The sequence below is a fragment of the Pristiophorus japonicus genome, chromosome 21 (genome assembly GCF_044704955.1).
Source record: "Pristiophorus japonicus isolate sPriJap1 chromosome 21, sPriJap1.hap1, whole genome shotgun sequence".
Classification (NCBI taxonomy): Eukaryota; Metazoa; Chordata; class Chondrichthyes; family Pristiophoridae; genus Pristiophorus; species Pristiophorus japonicus.
Genome location: NC_091997.1, coordinates 82665692 through 82687664, shown reverse-complemented (window position 1 = coordinate 82687664; position 21973 = coordinate 82665692). Strand labels below are relative to the sequence as shown.

The 21973-nt window shown below is 50.9% G+C and overlaps 1 protein-coding gene across 1 annotated transcript in view; it reads left to right on the top strand.

The window, feature by feature from the left end:
- Positions 1 to 362, top strand: part of ptpn9a (protein tyrosine phosphatase non-receptor type 9a) — a 285425-nt gene extending 285063 nt beyond the window's left edge. The window contains exon 13 of the mRNA XM_070865136.1: positions 109 to 362. Within this exon, the coding sequence (XP_070721237.1) occupies positions 109 to 125 (17 nt within the window). The 3' untranslated portion in view covers positions 126 to 362. The remainder of the gene's footprint in view (positions 1 to 108) is intronic.
- The last annotated feature ends 21611 nt before the right edge of the window (positions 363 to 21973 follow it).

The following is a 21973-nucleotide window of genomic DNA, read 5'->3' as shown; positions in this document are numbered from 1 at the left end:
GTCATTGCTTGGAGACTGAAAGCCCATTGGAAAATACTTCTAGGGTTCATCTGCATCAAGTAACAATGTACAACGGACCCCACTAACAACCTCATTTTGAACTTTCAGGTGCGTGTTTTGTTTAGACATCTAACGTCTGGATGGAATGTGCAGGACAGATCGTCCTGACGGTTCAGATTTGATCTGATGACGCTTATGCGTAGCACCTTGGGACTACATTAAAGGCACTATATAAATGCAAGCTTTTGTTGATGTAATGCTGAGCCATATAGGCAACAAGGGGCCCGTTCTCTCGCTGTGATCACAAGAGGTACCCCAGCACAACCTTCAAGGAGAAAGCTGAGGATAATGTATTTTAAATAAAAGTTGATTGAAAAAAAAACTTATTAGTGGATGTAGCGACTGAAAATGCACCAAGGATGTATCCCATGTACACAACTTTCACATTGCACAGATGGAGAGCCCATGGGGAGATTCTGTATTGTGACTGTGCCTACACCAGGGGGAAGGTCCAGTGTGATGGGCAAGGCACTGGGATCTCTCGCATTCACCTGTGAAGAATCTGGCAATAGTTAGATACGGGTATCAAGTACATTGTGTGGTGATTTTGTTCTGAAGGTGTGCACGTTTCCTGGGTGACCTGCTCCTGAGCCTCTGCCCTTGCTGCTCTAAGATGGAAACCGGAGGATATAAGACACCAGCTCAGTGTGGAGTGCTCCACGGCATGGCTATTTGAACTTCCATTGCTGCTCTCTCCCAAACTGTTGTGGTACTTGAAGGAAGGATATACTTGCATTGGAGGCTGTTCAGAGAAAGTTCACTAGGTTGATTCCGGAGATGAGGGGGTTGACTAATGAGGAAAGGTTTAGGTTGGGCCTCTACACATTGGAGTTCAGAAGAATGAGAGATCTTATCGAAACATAAGATAATAACGGGGCTCGACAAGGTGGATGCAGAGAGGATATTTCCACTAATAGAGGAAACTAAAACTAGGGGACATAGTCTCAGAATTAGGGGCTGCCATTTTTAAAACAGATGAGAAATTTCTTCTCTGAGGTTGTAAATCTGTGGAATTCTCTGCCCCAGAGAGCTGTGGAGACTGGGTCATTTAATATATTTAAGGCTTTACAGATTTTTGAGCGATAAGGGAGTCGAGGGTTAGGGGAAGTGGAGCCGAGTCCATGATCAGCTCAGCCATTATTAAATGGCGGAGCAGGCGCGAGGGGCCAAATGGCCTACTCCTGCTCCTATTTCTTATGTTTTTATATTGGTGGGTAGCGGGACTCCTCTGGAAAAGGCACTCGAGACCTCCTGCAGCATTGCTTGTGGATAAAAGGTAACGGTTTAGTACTGGGGCAGAGGCGCCTTCTCCATTTCACTCCCGGGTCTCACAGTCCAGACCACACGGCCGAGCCCCAGTGTTTCATGTTGTGGAGATTGGACAGCGGGTAGTTTCAACTTTGGGGTGGGCACAGCTTGCCCTCCCATGCTCCTGAGACCAGAACGCTCGAGTGTCAGGCCTGGTCTCCGAAGCGCCGCGGTGAGTATGTGCCTCATGTTCTTGAGTTGTGCTGACCCCGTGTGTCCTGCGAGCTCTGAACCATCACAAACTGACTACAGTGAATTTCACACAAGAATAAGATTGTCTCCTTTCCAATACTTCAACTGTCCCCCACAAGGGCTGGGCCATTCTTGGTCACCTTCAGCTTTGTTGCAGGAGCGGGGTCCCTGGAGTTCTGACTTGGGCCCTGATCGTTTCTGGGCCTGTTACCTCCAACCTTCTATGTTTGGGGGGAGTTGGGTCTGTCTCTCTGTCCCATGCTTGCTTCCATTTTATTTTTTTCTTTCCCAGTTCCCAACCACCAACCCCCAGCCCCTCCACTTAGTCGCACAAATAGCAACATCTGCTGGAAATCCTCTCCTTACCGGATCTGGTATTTAAAAAGCAAACTACTGGCGATTGCAAACTGCTCTCCCTTTCATTATGAGGGAAGGCCTCAAGTTCCAACACCAGCATTTTGTTTAATAATACCAGCGTTCGTTTTCTTTAATGAAACAAAACAAGAGCAGGTTATTTATTTAAATGGAGAAAGATTGCAAAGTGCTGCAGTACAGTGGGACCTGGGGGTACTTGTGCATGAAACACAAAAGTTTAGTTTGCAGGTGCAGCAAGTGATCAGGAAGGCCAATGGAATCTTGGCCTTTATCGCAAAGGGGCTGGAGTATAAAAGCAGGGAAGTCTTGCTACAGTTGTACAGGGTATTGGTGAGGCCACACCTGGAATACTGCGTGCAGTTTTGGTTTCCATATTTACGAAAGGATATACTTGCTTTGGAGGAAGTTCAGAGAAGGTTCACTAGGTTGATTCCAGAGATGAGGGAGTTGTCTTGTGATGAAAGGTTGAGTAGGTTGGGCCTCTACTCATTGGAATTCAGAAAAATGAAAGGTGATCGTATCAAAACGTGTAAGATTATGAGGGGGCTTGACAAGGTGGATGCAGAGAGGATGTTTCTGCTGATAGGGGAGACTAGAACTAGAGGGCATAATCTTAGAGTAAGTGGCCGCCCATTTAAAACTGAGATGAGAAATTTCTTCCCGTGGAGGGTTGTGGAACTCACTGCCTCTGGAAGCTGGGATATTGAATAAATTTAAGACAGAAATAGACAGTTTCTTAAACGATAAGGGGTTATGGGGAGCAGGCAGGGAGGTGGACCTTAGTCCATGATCGGATCAGCCATGATCATATCGAATGGAGGAGCAGGCTCGAGGGGCCGTATGGCCTACTCCTGCTCCTTTATTTTGGCCAGTGAATGGTGGCTACATTCCTATTATATATTGTGGCCTTTAAAAAGGTAAGAAATTGTAATATGTTGCAGAAGGAACATGTGGGTAATATATGACAGAAAGCATAGGCACATTGAACAGGAGACTTCACAAAGAGTGAAAGATACAGTCTAATACAAAGACAGAGATGGACACCACAATAAGGAGAGAGAGAGATGGACACCAAAATATAAATCACAATGAACAATTGTCCTTGGAGCTGAACAAAATCTACCTGTAACCTTTGCCACATCCTGGGAGGCCATTTCCATGGCTGTAATGGTGCTAGAAACATAGAAAATAGGTGCAGGAGTAGGCCATTCGGCCCTTCGAGCCTGCACCGCCATTCAATGAGTTCATGGCTGAACATGCAACTTCAGTACCCCATTCCTGCTTTCTCGCCATACCCCTTGATCCCCCTAGTAGTAAGGACTACATCTAACTCCTTTTTGAATATATTTAGTGAACTGGCCTCAACAACTTTCTGTGGTAGAGAATTCCATAGGTTCACCACTCTCTGGGTGAAGAAGTTTCTCCTCATCTCGTTCCTAAATGGCTTACCCCTTATCCTTAGTCTGTGACCCCTGGTTCTGGACTTTCCCAATATTGGGAACATTTTTCCTGCATCTAACCTGTCTAAACCCGTCAGAATTTTTATTTGTTTCTATGAGATCCCCTCTCATTCTTCTGAACTCCAGTGAATACAAGCCCAATTGATCCAGTCTTTCTTGATATGTCAGTCCCGCCATCCCGGGAATCAGTCTGGTGAACCTTCGCTGCACTCCCTCAATAGCAAGAATGTCCTTCCTCAAGTTAGGAGACCAAAACTCAATACTCCAGGTGTGGCCTCACCAAGGCCCTGTACAACTGTAGTAACACCTACCTGCCCCTGTACTCAAATCCCCTCGCTATGAAGACCAACATGCCATTTGCTTTCTTAACCGCCTGCTGTACCTGCATGCCAACCTTCAATGACTGATGTACCATGACACCCATGTCTCGTTGCACCTCCCCTTTTCCTAATCTGTCACCATTCTGATAATAGTCTGTCTCTGTTTTTACCACCAAAGTGGATAACCTCACATTTATCCACATTATATTTCATCTGCCATGCATTTGCCCACTCACCTAACCTATCCAAGTCACTCTGCAGCCTCATAGCATCCTCCTCGCAGCTCACACTGCCACCCAACTTAGTGTCATCCGCAAATTTGGAGATACTACATTTAATCCCCTCTTCTAAATCATTAATGTACAATGTAAACAGCTGGGGCCCCAGCACAGAACCTTGTGGTACCCCACTAGTCACTGCCTGCCATTCTGAAAAGTACCCATTTATTCCTACTCTTTGCTTCCTGTCTGCCAACCAGTTCTGAATCCACGTCAGCACACTACCCCCAATCCCATGTGCTTTAACTTTGCACCTTAATCTCTTGAGTGGGACCTTGTCGAAGGCCTTCTGAAAGTCCAAATATACCACATCAACTGGTTCTCCCTTGTCCACTCTACCGGAAACATCCTTAAAAAATTCCAGAAGATTTTCCTTCCATAAATCCATGCTGACTTGGACCTATCATGTCACCTCTTTCCAAATGCACTGCTATGACATCCTTAATAATTGATTCCATCATTTTACCCACTACCAATGTCAGGCTGACCGGTCTATAATTCCCTGTTTTTTCTCCCTCTTTTTTAAAAAGTGGGGTTACATTGGCTACCCTCCACTCCATAGCAACTGGTCCAGAGTCTATGGAATGTTGAAAAATGACTGTCAATGCATCCGCTATTTCCAAGGCCACCTCCTTCAGTACTCTAGGATGCAGTCCATCAGGCCCTGGGGATTTATCGGCCTTCAATCCCATCAATTTTCCCAACACAATTTCCCGACTAATAAGGATTTCCCTCAGTTCCTCCTTCTTAATAGACCCTCTGACCCCTTTTATATCCGGAAGGTTGTTTGTGTTCTTCTTAGTGAATACCGAACCAAAGTACTTGTTCAATTGGTCTGCCATTTCTTTGTTCCACGTTATGACTTCCCCTGACTCTGACTGCAGGGGACCTACGTTTGTCTTTACTAACCTTTTTCTCTTTACATATCTATAGAAGCTTTTGCAGTCCATCCTAATGTTCCCTGAAAGCTTCCTCTCGTACTCTATTTTCCCTTCCCTAATCAAACCCTTTGTCCTCCTCTGCTGAGTTCTAAATTTCTCCCACTCCCCGGGTTCGCTGCTATTTCTGGCCAATTTGTATGCCACTTCCTTGGCTTTAATACTATCCCTGATTTCCCTTGATAGCCACGGTTGAGCCACCTTCCCTTTTTTATTTTTACACCAGACAGGGATGTACAATTGTTGTAGTTCATCCATGCGGTCTCTAAATGTCTGCCATTGCCCATCCACTGTCAACCCCTTAAGTATCATTCGCCAATCTATCCTAGCGAATTCAAGCCTCATACCTTTAAAGTTACCCTTCTTTACGTTCTGGACCATGGTCTCTGAATTAACTCTTTCATTCTCCATCCTAATGTAGAATTCCACCATATTATGGTCACTCTTCCCCAAGGGGCCTTGCTCAACGAGATTGCTAATTAATCCTCTCTCATTACACAACACCCAGTGTAAGATGGCCTCCCCCCTAGTTGGTTCCTCGACATATTGGTCTAGAAAACCATCCCTTATGCACTCCAGGAAATCCTCCTCCACCGTATTGCTTCCAGTTTGGTTAGCCCAATCTATATGCATATTAAAGTCACCCATGATAACTGCTGCACCTTTATTGCATGCACCCCTAATTTCCTGTTTGATGCCCTCCCCAACATCACTACTACTGTTTGGAGGTCTGTACACAACTCCCACTAACGTTTTTTGCCCTTTGGAGTTCTGCAACTCTACCCATATAGATTCCACATCATCCAAGCTAATGTCCTTCCTAACTATTGCATTAATATCCTCTTTAACCAGCAATGCTACCCCACCTCCTTTTCCTTTTATTCTATCCTTCCTGAATGTTGAATACCCTTGGATGTTGAGTTCCCAGCCCTGATCATCCTGGAGCCACGTCTCTGTAATCCCAATCACAATCACATCATATTTGTTAACATCTATTTGCACAGTTAATTCATCCACCTTATTACGGATACTCCTTGCATCAAGACACAAAGCCTTCAGGCTTGTGTTTTTAACACCCTTTGTCCTTTTAGAATAATGATGTAGTGTGGCCCTTTTTGTTTCTTGCCTTTGTTTACTCAGCCTTCCACTATTGCTTTTTACCTTTCTACCTTTCTGACTCCATATTACTTCGCCCTGTCTCGCTGCATAGGTTCTCATCCCCCTGCCATATTAGTTTAAACACTCCCGAACTGCATTAGTGAATGTTACCCCCAGGACATCAGTTCCGGTCCTGCCTAAGTGCAGATCGTCCCTTTTGTACAGGTCCCACTTCCCCAAGAACTGGTTCCAATGTCCCAGGAATTTGAATCCCTCCCTCTTGCACCACTGCTCAAGCCACGTATTTATTCTAACTATCCTGCTCCCTCTACTCTGATTAGCACATTGCACTGGTAGAAATCCAGAGATTACTACCTTTGAGGTCCTACTTTTTAATTTAACTCCTAGCTCCCTAAATTCAGCTTCTTACCTATAGTGATGGTATCTACATGTACCACGACAACTGGCTGTTCACTCTCCCTCTCCAGAATGCTCTGCAGCCGCTCCGAGACATCCTAGACCCTAGCATCAGGGAGGCAACATACCATCCTGGAGTCTCAGTTGCGGCCGCAGAAACTCCTATCTATTCCCCTTACAATAGAGTCCCCTATCACTATAGCTCTCCCACTCTTTTTCCTGCCCTTCTGTGCAGCAGGGCTACCCATGGTGCCATGAACCTGGCTGCTGGCGCCTTCCCCTGGTAAGTCATCTCCCCCAACAGTATCCAAAACGGTATATCTATTTTGGAGGGAGATGACCGCAGGGGACTCCTGCACTACCTTCCTGCTCTTGCCTTGTCTCTTGGTTCACCCATTCACTATCTGTCCTAACCTTTACCTGCGGTGTGACCAACTCACCATCTGCTGATGGTGTTTTTTTGCTTACCGATTGACATGGTGTAGAGTGACTTTAACGATATATTCTGTATCTTTAGACCTGGCCACCATAAGTAACTGCGTGGTCAAGCACATTCCCAGGTGCTGGTCATGAAGATCTCCTAACAATTTGGACCTGAATTTATTTGGAATAACTACTCTTGCACCCCACATGATACAATCTTTATCCAGTGATAATTCATTCCTACGAACAAAGTATGGATGAATCTCTTTCTCTGATACCTGGTTTGGCCAGCCATTTGCGATGTAATCATACACCTTTGACATAACTGGGTCACATTTGGTTGCTCTACCAATCTCTTCAGCTGTGACTGGCAGCTCATCAATGTATGAAAAATAGAACACTTCTTCCCTATTAGTTATAACTTGTGATGGGGAAGGCTGATCATCTGTACTCAATGTCACACATATATGCTGACAAAATCAAAGCCCATCTCTGCATTCGGGCTGCAGCTAAGGTTGGAACTGGGGACTTTGGATAGAGGATTGCTGTCAGGGACTTATGGTCAGTAACAATGGTAAACTTACAACCATACAAGTATTTGTGGAACTTCTTGACCCCAACAATTAATGCCAAAACTTCTTTTTCGATTTGCGCATAATTACGCTCACTGACATTGAGAGTGCATGAAGCAAAAGCACTTGGTCTCTCCTCCCCACTAACTAGTACATGGGAGGACAAACGCACCAACATTAGCATCCTCGATTAGGCCAACGTCCCCAGCATTGAAGCACTGACCACACTTGATCAGCTCCGTTGGGCGGGCCACATTGTCCACATGCCAGACACAAGACTCCCAAAGCAAGCGCTCTACTCGGAATTCCTTCACGGCAAATGAGCCAAAGGTGGGCAGAGGAAATGTTATAAGGACACCCTCAAAGCCTCCCTGATAAAGTGTAGCATCCTCACTGACACCTGGGAGTCCCTGGCCAAAGACCGCCCTAAGTGGAGGAAGTGCATCTGGGAGGGCGCTGAGCATCTCGAGTCACGTCGCCAAGAGCGTGCAGAAACCAAGCGCAGGCAGCGGAAGGAGCGTGCGGCAAACCTGTCCACCCAACCTTTCCTTTAATGACTGTCTGCCCCACCTGTGACAGAGACTGTGGCTCTCGTATTGGAGTGTTCAGCCACCTAAGGACTCAGTTCAGGAGTGGAAGCAAGTCTTCCTCGATTCCGAGGTACTGCCTATGATGCTGACATGAGATCACTGCCGTACTCCATATGGAGAGAAGTCACATGTTAGCTTGATCTCCTTAGATACATCATAGTGAACTAACATGGTACTCTCAACCAACTGACTTTTACACTTTGAATGCAGTGTCGTATTCTTCTGACCACTTCCAATGGAACTGTATTTTTTAACAGCTCATTCAATGGATGTAACATTGTAGCCAAATTTTGTAGGAACTTCCCATAATCGTTCAAAAGACACATAAAGGATCGAAGTTCAATGATATTCTTGGGAATGAGTGCATTTCTGATTACATCCAGATTTCTCTTGGTTGGATCTAAACCATCTTTGTCTAGTTTGTACCCTAAGTACTCCATGGAGTTTTGAATTAACTCATACTTGCGAGCAGTTACTCGTACTCTGTGCTTCTCTAGCCGTTTGAGCACTTCATTCAACACATTATTGTGGATTTGCCCATTTGGTGCTGAAATGAGTATGTCATCTAAATAACATACTACCCTTTCAATGCCTTGCAAAATCTGGTTCATCACCCCTTGGAATATGGCGGGGGTGGAACACACACCAAATGGTAGACTATTAAATTGATATAGGCCTAGATGAGTATTTATAGTCAAGCATGACTTGGACTCCTCATCTAGTTCAAGTTGTAAGTAGGCATTTGTGAGATCTAACTTTGAGAAGATCTGACCACCTGTCAGCATTGTGAACAAATCTTCTACATTTGGCAATGTATTGGCGAGATTACCCTCTGGAACCTGGTTTACGGTTACTTTATAATCACCACATAACCTTACCCTAGGTACAACAACAATGGGTGTAGCCCAATTACATCGATCTATCTTAGAGATAGTGTTCTCAGTTTCTAGTCTTTTGAGTTCTTGCTCAACTCTCTCCTTGAGTGTGTATGGTACGGAATGTGGCTTGTAGTAAACTGGTCTAGAGTCCTTCTGTACCCTGACACTCACCTTGAAGCCTTGGATCGGACTGCCTGTTTCGCGGAACACCTTCAGATGCTGCTTGATGACATCATCCTTCAATGCCAATCCCGTTTCAACATGAAAAATCTTATTCCAATCCAGCTTCAGTGGTCCCAACCAATTTCTACCTAGTAAGGCAGGCTTTGAAACTGATCCTTGTATTTCACCAGTATGGTGATAGGTCCTACCACAGGGATTTGCTCTCCTGAGTAGCCTCGCAGCTCTATCTTTGACTTCTCCATTGGAAAATCACTCAACTTGTTGAGATATAGCGATTCCGGTACTATGCTCACAGATGCACCAGTGTCGGTTTCCATGGGTATCCTGGTTCCTGCAACGTCTACTTGGATGAAGATACTTCGCGAATCGCTGTTAGATATCCTCGTGCTCCTGATGACGTGTATCTCCAAAACCTCCTCGTCCTATTGCTTATCTTCAATGCTATGTAGTCTCTGCCGATTTCTACTTATAGCCTTGAAAGTTGGATCACTCTTCAGTCGGCATGCCTTTGTAAGATGCCCAGTTTTCTTGCAGAAGAAACCCTCTGTCTTCACATATGGACAACCTTGAGTGAGGTGTTCCAGGCACCGATAGCACGACTTCAATGTGCTATTACCGTGGCCAGTTGCTGAGGCCTTGGGACCTAACTGCCTTTTACTTTTAACCTGCAGGTGATTCACCTCAGTTGTCTGATGACTGGAAATGGCGCAAAATTCTCAGGAATATTGGTAGGCCATATCCATCGACATAGCTGTCAACAAGCTAAATTAAAAGTCAAGTTAGGGGTTGTCAACAATTTTCTTCTGATTGCTTCATTTTTCATCCCACAAACAAAGCGGTCACGCAATGCTTGGTCCCAAAAGTTTCCGAAATTATAGTGAATGGATAGATTTTTTAATGCTACAATGTACTCACTGATCTTGTTTTCCAAAACGATAACTTTCAGCAATTTCCAGGGGCTCAGGACTGTAGTGTTGTTCTAACGTCCGTAAGACAAAGGTCCACCACCAGCCTGTCCCCGCCACACAGCACTGCCCCCCGTCATCAAGATCCACGGTGCGGCCCTGGACCACTTCCCATATCTCGGGAGCCTCCAATCAACAAGAGCAGACATCGACGACAAGATCCAACACCGCCTCCAGTGCAGCCTTCGGCCACCTGAGGAAAAGAGTGTTTGAAGATCAGTCCCTCAAAACTGCCACCAAGCTCATGGTCTACAGGGCTGTAGTAATACCTGCCCTCCTGTATGGCTCAGAGACATGGACTATGTACAGTAGACACCTCAAGTCGCTGGAGAAGTATCACCAACGATGTCTCCGCAAGATCCTACAAATCCCCTGGGAGGACAGACGCACCAACATCAGTGTCCTCATCCAGGCTAACATCCCCAGCATTGAAGCACTGACCACACTTGATCAGCTCCGCTGGGCTGGCCACACAGTTCGCATGCCAGACACGAGATTCCCAAAGCAAGTGTTCGATACGGAGCTCCTTCACGGCAAACGAGCCAAAGGTGGGCAGCGGAAACGTCACAAGGACACCCTCAAAGCCTTCCTGAAAAAATGCAACATCCCCACTGACACCTGGGAGTCCCTGGCCAAAGACTGCCCTAAGTGGAGAAAGTGCATCCGGGAGGGCGCTGAGCACCTCGAGTCTCAACGCCGAGAGCATGCAGAAATCAAGCACAGGCAGCAGAAGGAGCGTGCGGCAAACCAGTCCCACCCACCTCTTCCCTCAATGACTATCTGTCCCATCTGTGACAAAGTCTGTGGCTCTCGTATTGGACTGTTCAGCCAGGGAAAAAAATCACTTCAGGAGTGGAAGCAAGTCTTCCTCGATTCCAAGACTGCCTATGATGATGATGATGCTGTTCAAACTTGGTTAGAATCTCCGTCAGTGATGAATCCTTCGGCTTGACAGGAACAAGCACATTTTTCAGGGTTTCATACACCTCGGGGCCTGCTTCAGTCAGGAAAATAGCCCGTTTTCTTTCTAAAACCACCCGGTTATGGTTTTCATCATCGGGGACTTCATGGTCAAAAACATTTCTATCCGCTCCACATACTCTCCGAAACTCTCTCAGTCACGATGGAACGCACCCAAGCACTCTATTATTCCCATAGGCGCGGCCATCTGCACTTTCAGTTCAGCTAAGTGTGCTTGGAATATACCTGGGATTTTTAGCTGTTCTGCAAAACAAAGAACCTTTCAAAGTCTTTCTATTTGGCAGGAATCATCCACCAATACAAATTTCAGCTCGGGAATCCGATTATCCTATCGTACATCGCCAATGTGATATGTTCTTTATGACATCACAAACACACACAGACTACAAGATGGCTCCAATACATCATGTGACTTTTATTGTATTTACATCAGCAGTTGCATTACCACAGTAGTCCACCAGGTGAAGCAGCAGTCTACTAGCTGGAGCTCTATTATACCTGCCATCTCCCCCCCATCCTTCCTCACCCCCTCCCAATCCTTGTCACCCCTCCCTCTTCCCAGGCCTTGCTACGCCTCCCCTCCCCCAAGCACTCACCCAGCCCCACAGAGAAGGGGAGGAGGTGCTATATAAATACTATTCTTTCGTTATTGTTAATTTATTTAGTGAATCAATTTCTCACCGTTACTGTGTGTCTTTAGCCCAAACTGATCTCTTTGCTGCCCCCTAGTGGCTTCATAGCAGAACCGAGCCACTATTTATCCCAATACTGAACCTTCGCGTTACAACAGGTTATCATCGCAAATTCCCATCGCTGGCAGGCAGAACAGGAAACTTAAGTTGGGGGGGGAAATATAAGGGCATTCCCAAGGGGATTCTCCCAATCGAGTGCCGTAACTTTGTTGTAAGCCCCAGAGAAGTAGCATAAATGGTGGTTATTGCGGGAGTTCGATCGTGGATATTCTGCCCCAAAGTGAGCAAAGTTTTACTGTGAAGATCTCCCCCTGCGACAGGTGTGGACAGCTCGGAGATACAGACCAGCGCCCATTAACCTTGGCAAACCCTTGGTTGTCCCATCCAGTGTCTTCTCCCATCGATCCCATTCCATTCGCTGTGTTTACTGCAAGGTTTGAAAATCCTCAGCTAAATTTAACAGTCTGTTATTGCCCAACATGCTTATTGTGGGTTTCTCTGGGCAGGACACAGACACTAAAAAGGCAGCGAGGGAGATCCCGCTGCTGATTGTAAATTCCGGCCCAAAATCTTCGTCCTTCCAACGACGAGCCGTTGATTGTGGAAGTGGTGGTTTTGTTGTCTCAGATGTTTCCTTCTGCAGACCTTGTTATCAATGAATTAAAGCACGGGAGTGTCTTTTAATTAGGTTTATTGTCTAAACTAATTGCTTTAATTTTGGGGAGGGGCTCCAGGAAATGGGGAACTAGGAAGGGGCACCAGTAAATGGGGGATAGGGAGGGGCACCAGTAAATGGGGAACTAGGGAGGGGCACCAGTAAATGGGGGATAGGGAGGGGCACCAGTAAATGGGGAACTAGGGAGGGTCACCAGAAAATGGGGAACTAGGGAGGGGCACCAGTAAATGGGGGATAGGGAGGGGCACCAGTAAATGGGGAACTAGGGAGGGGCACCAGTAAATGGGGGATAGGGAGGGGCACCAGTAAATGGGGGATGGGGAGGGGCACCAGTAAATGGGGAACTAGGGAGGGGCACCAGAAAATGGGGAACTAGGGAGGGGCACCAGAAAATGGGGGATAGGGAGGGGCACCAGAAAATGGGGAACTGGGGAGGGGCACCAGAAAATGGGGGATAGGGAGGGGCACCAGTAAATGGGGAACTAGGGAGGGGCACCAGTAAATGGGGGATAGGGAGGGGCACCAGTAAATGGGGAACTAGGGAGGGGCACCAGAAAATGGGGAACTAGGGAGGGGCACCAGTAAATGGGGGATAGGGAGGGGCACCAGTAAATGGGGGATAGGGAGGGGCACCAGTAAATGGGGAACTAGGGAGGGGCACCAGTAAATGGGGGATAGGGAGGGGCACCAGTAAATGGGGGATAGGGAGGGGCACCAGTAAATGGGGGATAGGGAGGGGCACCAGTAAATGGGGGATAGGGAGGGGCACCAGTAAATGGGGAACTAGGGAGGGGCACCAGAAAATGGGGAATTAGGGAGGGGCACCAGTAAATGGGGGATAGGGAGGGGCACCAGTAAATGGGGGATACGGAGGGGCACCAGTAAATGGGGAACTAGGGAGGGGCACCAGTAAATGGGGAACTAGGGAGGGGCACCAGTAAATGGGGGATAGGGAGGGGCACCAGTAAATGGGGAACTAGGGAGGGGCACCAGAAAATGGGAACTAGGGAGGGGCACCAGTAAATGGGGGATAGGGAGGGGCACCAGTAAATGGGGGATAGGGAGGGGCACCAGTAAATGGGGAACTAGGGAGGGGCACCAGTAAATGGGGGATAGGGAGGGGCACCAGTAAATGGGGAACTAGGGAGGGGCACCAGAAAATGGGGAACTAGGGAGGGGCACCAGTAAATGGGGGATAGGGAGGGGCACCAGTAAATGGGGGATAGGGAGGGGCACCAGTAAATGGGGAACTAGGGAGGGGCACCAGTAAATGGGGGATAGGGAGGGGCACCAGTAAATGGGGGATAGGGAGGGGCACCAGTAAATGGGGAACTAGGGAGGGGCACCAGAAAATGGGGAACTAGGGAGGGGCACCAGTAAATGGGGGATAGGGAGGGGCACCAGTAAATGGGGGATAGGGAGGGGCACCAGTAAATGGGGAACTAGGGAGGGGCACCAGAAAATGGGGAACTAGGGAGGGGCACCAGTAAATGGGGGATAGGGAGGGGCACCAGTAAATGGGGAACTAGGGAGGGGCACCAGAAAATGGGGAACTAGGGAGGAGCACCAGTAAATGGGGGATAGGGAGGGGCACCAGTAAATGGGGGATAGGGAGGGGCACCAGAAAATGGGGGATAGGGAGGGGCACCAGTAAATGGGGGATAGGGAGGGGCACCAGAAAATGGGGGATAGGGAGGGGCACCAGTAAATGGGGGATAGGGAGGGGCACCAGTAAATGGGGGATAGGGAGGGGCACCAGTAAATGGGGAACTAGGGAGGGGCACCAGAAAATGGGGAACTAGGGAGGAGCACCAGTAAATGGGGGATAGGGAGGGGCACCAGTAAATGGGGGATAGGGAGGGGCACCAGTAAATGGGGGATAGGGAGGGGCACCAGAAAATGGGGGATAGGGAGGGGCACCAGTAAATGGGGGATAGGGAGGGGCACCAGTAAATGGGGGATAGGGAGGGGCACCAGTAAATGGGGAACTAGGGAGGGGCACCAGTAAATGGGGGATAGGGAGGGGCACCAGTAAATGGGGAACTAGGGAGGGGCACCAGTAAATGGGGGATAGGGAGGGGCACCAGAAAATGGGGAACTAGGGAGGGGCACCAGTAAATGGGGGATAGGGAGGGGCACCAGTAAATGGGGAACTAGGGAGGGGCACCAGTAAATGGGGAACTAGGGAGGGGCACCAGTAAATGGGGGATAGGGAGGGGCACCAGTAAATGGGGAACTAGGGAGGGGCACCAGAAAATGGGGAACTAGGGAGGGGCACCAGTAAATGGGGGATAGGGAGGGGCACCAGTAAATGGGGGATAGGGAGGGGCACCAGAAAATGGGGAACTAGGGAGGGGCACCAGTAAATGGGGGATAGGGAGGGGCACCAGTAAATGGGGGATAGGGAGGGGCACCAGTAAATGGGGGATAGGGAGGGGCACCAGTAAATGGGGGATAGGGTGGGGCACCAGTAAATGGGGAACTAGGGAGGGGCACCAGAAAATGGGGAACTAGGGAGGGGCACCAGTAAATGGGGGATAGGGAGGGGCACCAGTAAATGGGGGATAGGGAGGGGCACCAGTAAATGGGGAACGAGGGAGGGGCACCAGTAAATGGGGAACTAGGGAGGGGCACCAGTAAATGGGGGATAGGGAGGGGCACCAGTAAATGGGGAACTAGGGAGGGGCACCAGAAAATGGGAACGAGGGAGGGGCACCAGTAAATGGGGGATAGGGAGGGGCACCAGTAAATGGGGGATAGGGAGGGGCACCAGTAAATGGGGAACTAGGGAGGGGCACCAGTAAATGGGGGATAGGGAGGGGCACCAGTAAATGGGGAACTAGGGAGGGGCACCAGAAAATGGGGAACTAGGGAGGGGCACCAGTAAATGGGGGATAGGGAGGGGCACCAGTAAATGGGGGATAGGGAGGGGCACCAGTAAATGGGGAACTAGGGAGGGGCACCAGTAAATGGGGGATAGGGAGGGGCACCAGTAAATGGGGGATCGGGAGGGGCACCAGTAAATGGGGGATAGGGAGGGGCACCAGTAAATGGGGAACTAGGGAGGGGCACCAGAAAATGGGGAACTAGGGAGGGGCACCAGTAAATGGGGGATAGGGAGGGGCACCAGTAAATGGGGGATAGGGAGGGGCACCAGTAAATGGGGAACTAGGGAGGGGCACCAGAAAATGGGGAACTAGGGAGGGGCACCAGTAAATGGGGGATAGGGAGGGGCACCAGTAAATGGGGAACTAGGGAGGGGCACCAGAAAATGGGGAACTAGGGAGGAGCACCAGTAAATGGGGGATAGGGAGGGGCACCAGTAAATGGGGGATAGGGAGGGGCACCAGAAAATGGGGGATAGGGAGGGGCACCAGTAAATGGGGGATAGGGAGGGGCACCAGAAAATGGGGGATAGGGAGGGGCACCAGTAAATGGGGGATAGGGAGGGGCACCAGTAAATGGGGGATAGGGAGGGGCACCAGTAAATGGGGAACTAGGGAGGGGCACCAGAAAATGGGGAACTAGGGAGGAGCACCAGTAAATGGCGGATAGGGAGGGGCACCAGTAAATGGGGGATAGGGAGGGGCACCAGTAAATGGGGGATAGGGAGGGGCACCATAAAATGGGGGATAGGGAGGGGCACCAGTAAATGGGGGATAGGGAGGGGCACCAGTAAATGGGGGATAGGGAGGGGCACCAGTAAATGGGGAACTAGGGAGGGGCACCGTAAATGGGGGATAGGGAGGGGCACCAGTAAATGGGGAACTAGGGAGGGGCACCAGTAAATGGGGGATAGGGAGGGGCACCAGAAAATGGGGAACTAGGGAGGGGCACCAGTAAATGGGGGATAGGGAGGGGCACCAGTAAATGGGGAACTAGGGAGGGGCACCAGTAAATGGGGAACTAGGGAGGGGCACCAGTAAATGGGGGATAGGGAGGGGCACCAGTAAATGGGGAACTAGGGAGGGGCACCAGAAAATGGGGAACTAGGGAGGGGCACCAGTAAATGGGGGATAGGGAGGGGCACCAGTAAATGGGGAACTAGGGAGGGGCACCAGAAAATGGGGAACTAGGGAGGGGCACCAGTAAATGGGGAACTAGGGAGGGGCACCAGTAAATGGGGGATAGGGAGGGGCACCAGTAAATGGGGAACTAGGGAGGGGCACCAGAAAATGGGGAACTAGGGAGGGGCACCAGTAAATGGGGGATAGGGAGGGGCACCAGTAAATGGGGAACTAGGGAGGGGCACTAGAAAATGGGGAACTAGGGAGGGGCACCAGAAAATGGTGGATAGGGAGGGGCACCAGTAAATTGGGGATAGGGAGGGGCACCAGTAAATGGGAAACTAGGGAGGGGCACCAGTAAATGGGGAACTAGGGAGGGGCACCAGAAAATGGGGAACTAGGGAGGGGCACCAGAAAATGGGGGATAGGGAGGGGCACCAGTAAATGGGGGATAGGGAGGGGCACCAGTAAATGGGGGATAGGGAGGGGCACCAGTAAATAGGGGATAGGGAGGGGCACCAGTAAATGGGGAACTAGGGAGTGACACCAGTAAATAGGGGATAGGGAGGGGCACCAGTAAATGGGGAACTAGGGAGGGGCACCAGTAAATAGGGGATAGGGAGGGGCACCAGTAAATGGGGAACTAGGGAGGGGCACCAGTAAATAGGGGATAGGGAGGGGCACCAGTAAATGGGGAACTAGGGAGGGGCACCAGTAAATGGGGAACTAGGGAGGGGCACCAGTAAATGGGGAACTAGGGAGGGGCACCAGTACATGGGGGATAGGGAGGGGCACCAGTAAATGGGGGATAGGGAGGGGCACCAGTAAATGGGGAACTAGGGAGGGGCACCAGTAAATAGGGGATAGGGAGGGGCACCAGTAAATGGGGAACTAGGGAGGGGCACCAGTAAATAGGGGATAGGGAGGGGCACCAGTAAATGGGGAACTAGGGAGTGACACCAGTAAATAGGGGATAGGGAGGGGCACCAGTAAATGGGGAACTAGGGAGGGGCACCAGTAAATAGGGGATAGGGAGGGGCACCAGTAAATGGGGAACTAGGGAGGGGCACCAGTAAATAGGGGATAGGGAGGGGCACCAGTAAATGGGGAACTAGGGAGGGGCACCAGTAAATGGGGAACTAGGGAGGGGCACCAGTAAATGGGGAACTAGGGAGGGGCACCAGTACATGGGGGATAGGGAGGGGCACCAGTAAATGGGGGATAGGGAGGGGCACCAGTAAATGGGGAACTAGGGAGGGGCACCAGTAAATAGGGGATAGGGAGGTGCACCAGTAAATGGGGAACTAGGGAGGGGCACCAGTAAATAGGGGATAGGGAGGGGCACCAGTAAATGGGGAACTAGGGAGGGGCACCAGTAAATAGGGATAGGGAGGGGCACCAGTAAATGGGGAACTAGGGAGGGGCACCAGTAAATAGGGGATAGGGAGGGGCACCAGTAAATGGGGAACTAGGGAGGGGCACCAGTAAATGGGGAACTAGGGAGGGGCACCAGTAAATGGGGGATAGGGAGGGGCACCAGTAAATGGGGGATAGGGAGGGGCACCAGTAAATGGGGGATAGGGAGGGGCACCAGTAAATAGGGGATAGGGAGGGGCACCAGTAAATGGGGAACTAGGGAGGAGCACCAGTAAATGGGGGATAGGGAGGGGCACCAGTAAATGGGGGATAGGGAGGGGCACCAGTAAATGGGGGATAGGGAAGGGCACCAGTAAATGGGGAACTAGGGAGTGGCACCAGTAAATGGGGGATAGGGAGCGGCACCAGTAAATGGGGAACTAGGGAGGGGCACCAGTAAATGGGGGATAGGGAGGGGCACCAGTAAATGGGGAACGAGGGAGCGGCACCAGTAAATGGGGAACTAGGGAGGGGCACCAGTAAATGGGGGATAGGGAGGGGCACCAGTAAATGGGGGATAGGGAGGGGCACCAGTAAATGGGGAACTAGGGAGGGGCACCAGTAAATGGAGGATAGGGAGGGGCACCAGTAAATGGGGAACTAGGGAGGGGCACCAGAAAATGGGGAACTAGGGAGGGGCACCAGTAAATGGGGGATAAGAAGGGGCACCAGTAAATGGGGAACTAGGGAGGGGCAACAGAAAATGGGGAACTAGGGAGTGGCATCAGTAAATGGGGAACTAGGGAGGGGCACCAGTACATGGGGGATAGGGAGGGGCACCAGTAAATGGGGATAGGGAGGGGCACCAGTAAATGGGGAACTAGGGAGGGGCACCAGTAAATAGGGATAGGGAGGGGCACCAGTAAATGGGGAACTAGGGAGGGGCACCAGTAAATAGGGGATAGGGAGGGGCACCAGTAAATGGGGAACTAGGGAGGGGCACCAGTAAATGGGGAACTAGGGAGGGGCACCAGTAAATGGGGGATAGGGAGGGGCACCAGTAAATGGGGGATAGGGAGGGGCACCAGTAAATGGGGAACTAGGGAGGGGCACCAGAAAATGGGGAACTAGGGAGGAGCACCAGTAAATGGGGGATAGGGAGGGGCACCAGTAAATGGGGGATAGGGAGGGGCACCAGAAAATGGGGGATAGGGAGGGGCACCAGTAAATGGGGGATAGGGAGGGGCACCAGAAAATGGGGGATAGGGAGGGGCACCAGTAAATGGGGGATAGGGAGGGGCACCAGTAAATGGGGGATAGGGAGGGGCACCAGTAAATGGGGAACTAGGGAGGGGCACCAGAAAATGGGGAACGAGGGAGGAGCACCAGTAAATGGGGGATAGGGAGGGGCACCAGTAAATGGGGGATAGGGAGGGGCACCAGTAAATGGGGGATAGGGAGGGGCACCAGAAAATGGGGGATAGGGAGGGGCACCAGTAAATGGGGGATAGGGAGGGGCACCAGTAAATGGGGGATAGGGAGGGGCACCAGTAAATGGGGAACTAGGGAGGGGCACCAGTAAATGGGGGATAGGGAGGGGCACCAGTAAATGGGGAACTAGGGAGGGGCACCAGTAAATGGGGGATAGGGAGGGGCACCAGAAAATGGGGAACTAGGGAGGGGCACCAGTAAATGGGGGATAGGGAGGGGCACCAGTAAATGGGGAACTAGAGAGGGGCACCAGTAAATGGGGAACTAGGGAGGGGCACCAGTAAATGGGGAATAGGGAGGGGCACCAGTAAATGGGGAACTAGGGAGGGGCACCAGTAAATGGGGAACTAGGGAGGGGCACCAGTAAATGGGGGATAGGGAGGGGCACCAGTAAATGGGGAACTAGGGAGGGGCACCAGAAAATGGGGAACTAGGGAGGGGCACCAGTAAATGGGGAACTAGGGAGGGGCACCAGTAAATGGGGGATAGGGAGGGGCACCAGTAAATGGGGAACTAGGGAGGGGCACCAGAAAATGGGGAACTAGGGAGGGGCACCAGTAAATGGGGGATAGGGAGGGGCACCAGTAAATGGGGAACTAGGGAGGGGCACCAGAAAATGGGGAACTAGGGAGGGGCACCAGAAAATGGTGGATAGAGAGGGGCACCAGTAAATTGGGGATAGGGAGGGGCACCAGTAAATGGGAAACTAGGGAGGGGCACCAGTAAATGGGGAACTAGGGAGGGGCACCAGAAAATGGGGAACTAGGGAGGGGCACCAGAAAATGGGGGATAGGGAGGGGCACCAGTAAATGGGGGATAGGGAGGGGCACCAGTAAATGGGGGATAGGGAGGGGCACCAGTAAATGGGGGATAGGGAGGGGCACCAGTAAATGGGGAACTAGGGAGGGGCACCAGTAAATGGGGAAGTAGGGAGGGGCACCAGTAAATAGGGGATAGGGAGGGGCACCAGTAAATGGGGAACTAGGGAGTGACACCAGTAAATAGGGGATAGGGAGGGGCACCAGTAAATGGGGAACTAGGGAGGGGCACCAGTAAATAGGGGATAGGGAGGGGCACCAGTAAATGGGGAACTAGGGAGGGGCACCAGTAAATAGGGGATAGGGAGGGGCACCAGTAAATGGGGAACTAGGGAGGAGCACCAGTAAATGGGGAACTAGGGAGGGGCACCAGTAAATGGGGAACTAGGGAGGGGCACCAGTACATGGGGGATAGGGAGGGGCACCAGTAAATGGGGGATAGGGAGGGGCACCAGTAAATGGGGAACTAGGGAGGGGCACCAGTAAATAGGGGATAGGGAGGGGCACCAGTAAATGGGGAACTAGGGAGGGGCACCAGTAAATAGGGGATAGGGAGGGGCACCAGTAAATGGGGAACTAGGGAGGGGCACCAGTAAATAGGGATAGGGAGGGGCACCAGTAAATGGGGAACTAGGGAGGGGCACCAGTAAATAGGGGATAGGGAGGGGCACCAGTAAATGGGGAACTAGGGAGGGGCACCAGTAAATGGGGAACTAGGGAGCGGCACCAGTAAATGGGGGATAGGGAGGGGCACCAGTAAATGGGGGATAGGGAGGGGCACCAGTAAATGGGGGATAGGGAGGGGCACCAGTAAATAGGGGATAGGGAGGGGCACCAGTAAATGGGGAACTAGGGAGGAGCACCAGTAAATGGGGGATAGGGAGGGGCACCAGTAAATGGGGGATAGGGAGGGGCACCAGTAAATGGGGGATAGGGAAGGGCACCAGTAAATGGGGAACTAGGGAGTGGCACCAGTAAATGGGGGATAGGGAGCGGCACCAGTAAATGGGGAACTAGGGAGGGGCACCAGTAAATGGGGGATAGGGAGGGGCACCAGTAAATGGGGAACTAGGGAGCGGCACCAGTAAATGGGGAACTAGGGAGGGGCACCAGTAAATGGGGGATAGGGAGGGGCACCAGTAAATGGGGGATAGGGAGGGGCACCAGTAAATGGGGAACTAGGGAGGGGCACCAGTAAATGGGGGATAGGGAGGGGCACCAGTAAATGGGGAACTAGGGAGGGGCACCAGAAAATGGGGAACTAGGGAGGGGCACCAGTAAATGGGGGATAAGAAGGGGCACCAGTAAATGGGGAACTAGGGAGGGGCACCAGAAAATGGGGAACTAGGGAGGGGCACCAGTAAATGGGGAACTAGGGAGGGGCACCAGTACATGGGGGATAGGGAGGGGCACCAGTAAATGGGGATAGGGAGGGGCACCAGTAAATGGGGAACTAGGGAGGGGCACCAGTAAATAGGGATAGGGAGGGGCACCAGTAAATGGGGAACTAGGGAGGGGCACCAGTAAATAGGGGATAGGGAGGGGCACCAGTAAATGGGGAACTAGGGAGGGGCACCAGTAAATGGGGAACTAGGGAGGGGCACCAGTAAATGGGGGATAGGGAGGGGCACCAGTAAATGGGGGATAGGGAGGGGCACCAGTAAATGGGGGATAGGGAGGGGCACCAGTAAATAGTGGATAGGGAGGGGCACCAGTAAATGGGGAACTAGGGAGGAGCACCAGTAAATGGGGGATAGGGAGGGGCACCAGTAAATGGGGGATAGGGAGGGGCACCAGTAAATGGGGGATAGGGAGGGGCACCAGTAAATGGGGGATAGGGAAGGGCACCAGTAAATGGGGAACTAGGGAGGGGCACCAGTAAATGGGGGATAGGG